General features: G+C 49.3%; 1 protein-coding gene across 1 annotated transcript in view; it reads right to left on the bottom strand.

Annotated features, from left to right (window-relative positions):
* The window catches only part of LOC103212805 (small G protein signaling modulator 1-like), a gene marked incomplete at its 5' end in the record, with an annotated part of 72,773 nt that extends 71,966 nt beyond the window's left edge, over window positions 1–807 (bottom strand). Inside the window, 1 exon segment of the mRNA XM_007958741.1 lies at window positions 638–807. Coding sequence (XP_007956932.1) covers window positions 638–807 — 170 coding nt within the window.
* Window positions 808–1,355: the final 548 nt, after the last annotated feature.

Below are 1,355 nucleotides of genomic sequence, written 5' to 3'. Positions count from 1 at the left end.
CAGTATGTAAACAAATGAGTCTGGGTGTGTGCCAATAAAACTTTATTTGTGGACACTGACGTGAATTTCATGTAACTTTCACATGACAAACAATATCACTCTTTTTAATTATTTTCAATCATTGAAAAATGTAAAAAATGTCAAAAGATTGTGGGCTGTATAAAATGATGCTGGATTTGGCCTATGGGCAACAGTTGGCCAACCCTTGCTCTAGGAAATTAAGAGCATGTGCCCTATGTGCCATGCCTCTGTAAGGACAACTGACAGCCACCTGCATCCTCCCTTGGGCTGCAAAGGAAAGGGAGCGGTGGACCTGGCCTCACTGGAGCTGGCCAAGAAAGACCAGTAGGCCCCTGTCAACAGTTCTGGGAAGCAGCCTCAAGTCTTAAGCTACCTCAGGGAAGCACTAGTCATCTTAGCTCAGGGGCAGCAAACAGCCTGTCATACTTGTGCAGACATCATTAATCAGTTCCCTTGCTACTGAACCAACACAACACTCCAGGGTGCCTTCTGCAGGGTGGCAGCTGGACTGTGTTCAGGCACCAGGCTTTCTCTTGTATCCACCTCCCTCACAACCAAGACTCAAATGACAACATGGCGGAGGTGGTCAGCACTCAGTCCATGGGGGAGCCCAAACATTACTAGGGGGCTGCTCCTTCAGGCCAAGTGTGGGGAGGGCGGTGTCCCATCTGGTTCGTGCCCACCGACTCCCCCTGGCCACCACCAGCACAGATCGGCCCACAGGAACCATCATCCAGGCAGGGCCCATGGAGACAGGGGAAGGCCCTCTCAAGGGGTCGGAAGTAACTTGAGACACAAAACAAAAAGAAACGGTGAGACAGAAGGTTTGAGGGGGTGGAACATGAAGAACTAATTCCTCAGGGTCTTACCTTCCCCCTGTCCTGCTCCCCACGGCTCCCACACATCATGTCTGATTAAAGGAACAAAGAACACTGGTATTTATAAAGTGCCTACTAGGCACTAGGTGCTGTGCTAGGCAGGGGATACTATTCTAATAGTCCTGGAAAGGATGCATTTTTTTGTAGAAGAAAAGACAGGTTCAGACCTATGACAGCTTAATCACTCAGTGCCCCCGTATCTGGTCTGTTAGAGTAAAGTCATTTTCTCTTTCCACTAATGAGAGCCATCACCTGCTCAGTGCCTACTCTTTGTTGTTGTTATGTGCCACTGAGTCGGCCCTGACTCATAGCGACCCCTCCTTGGGTTTCTGAGGCAGTATCACTAAGGAAGTAGATTGCCCAACCTTCCTTCCAAGGAGTGGCTGGTGGGTTTGAACCACCAGCCTTCTGGTTAGCAGTCAAGTGCCTTAGGTACTATGCCATGCCTACTCTTTA

This window comes from Orycteropus afer, unplaced genomic scaffold (assembly GCF_000298275.1).
Source record: "Orycteropus afer afer isolate SDZICR_OR568_19922 unplaced genomic scaffold, OryAfe1.0 scaffold01111, whole genome shotgun sequence".
Classification (NCBI taxonomy): domain Eukaryota; kingdom Metazoa; phylum Chordata; class Mammalia; order Tubulidentata; family Orycteropodidae; genus Orycteropus; species Orycteropus afer.
Note: the sequence above shows the minus strand (reverse complement) of the source record. Positions and strands in the feature narration are given on the sequence as shown.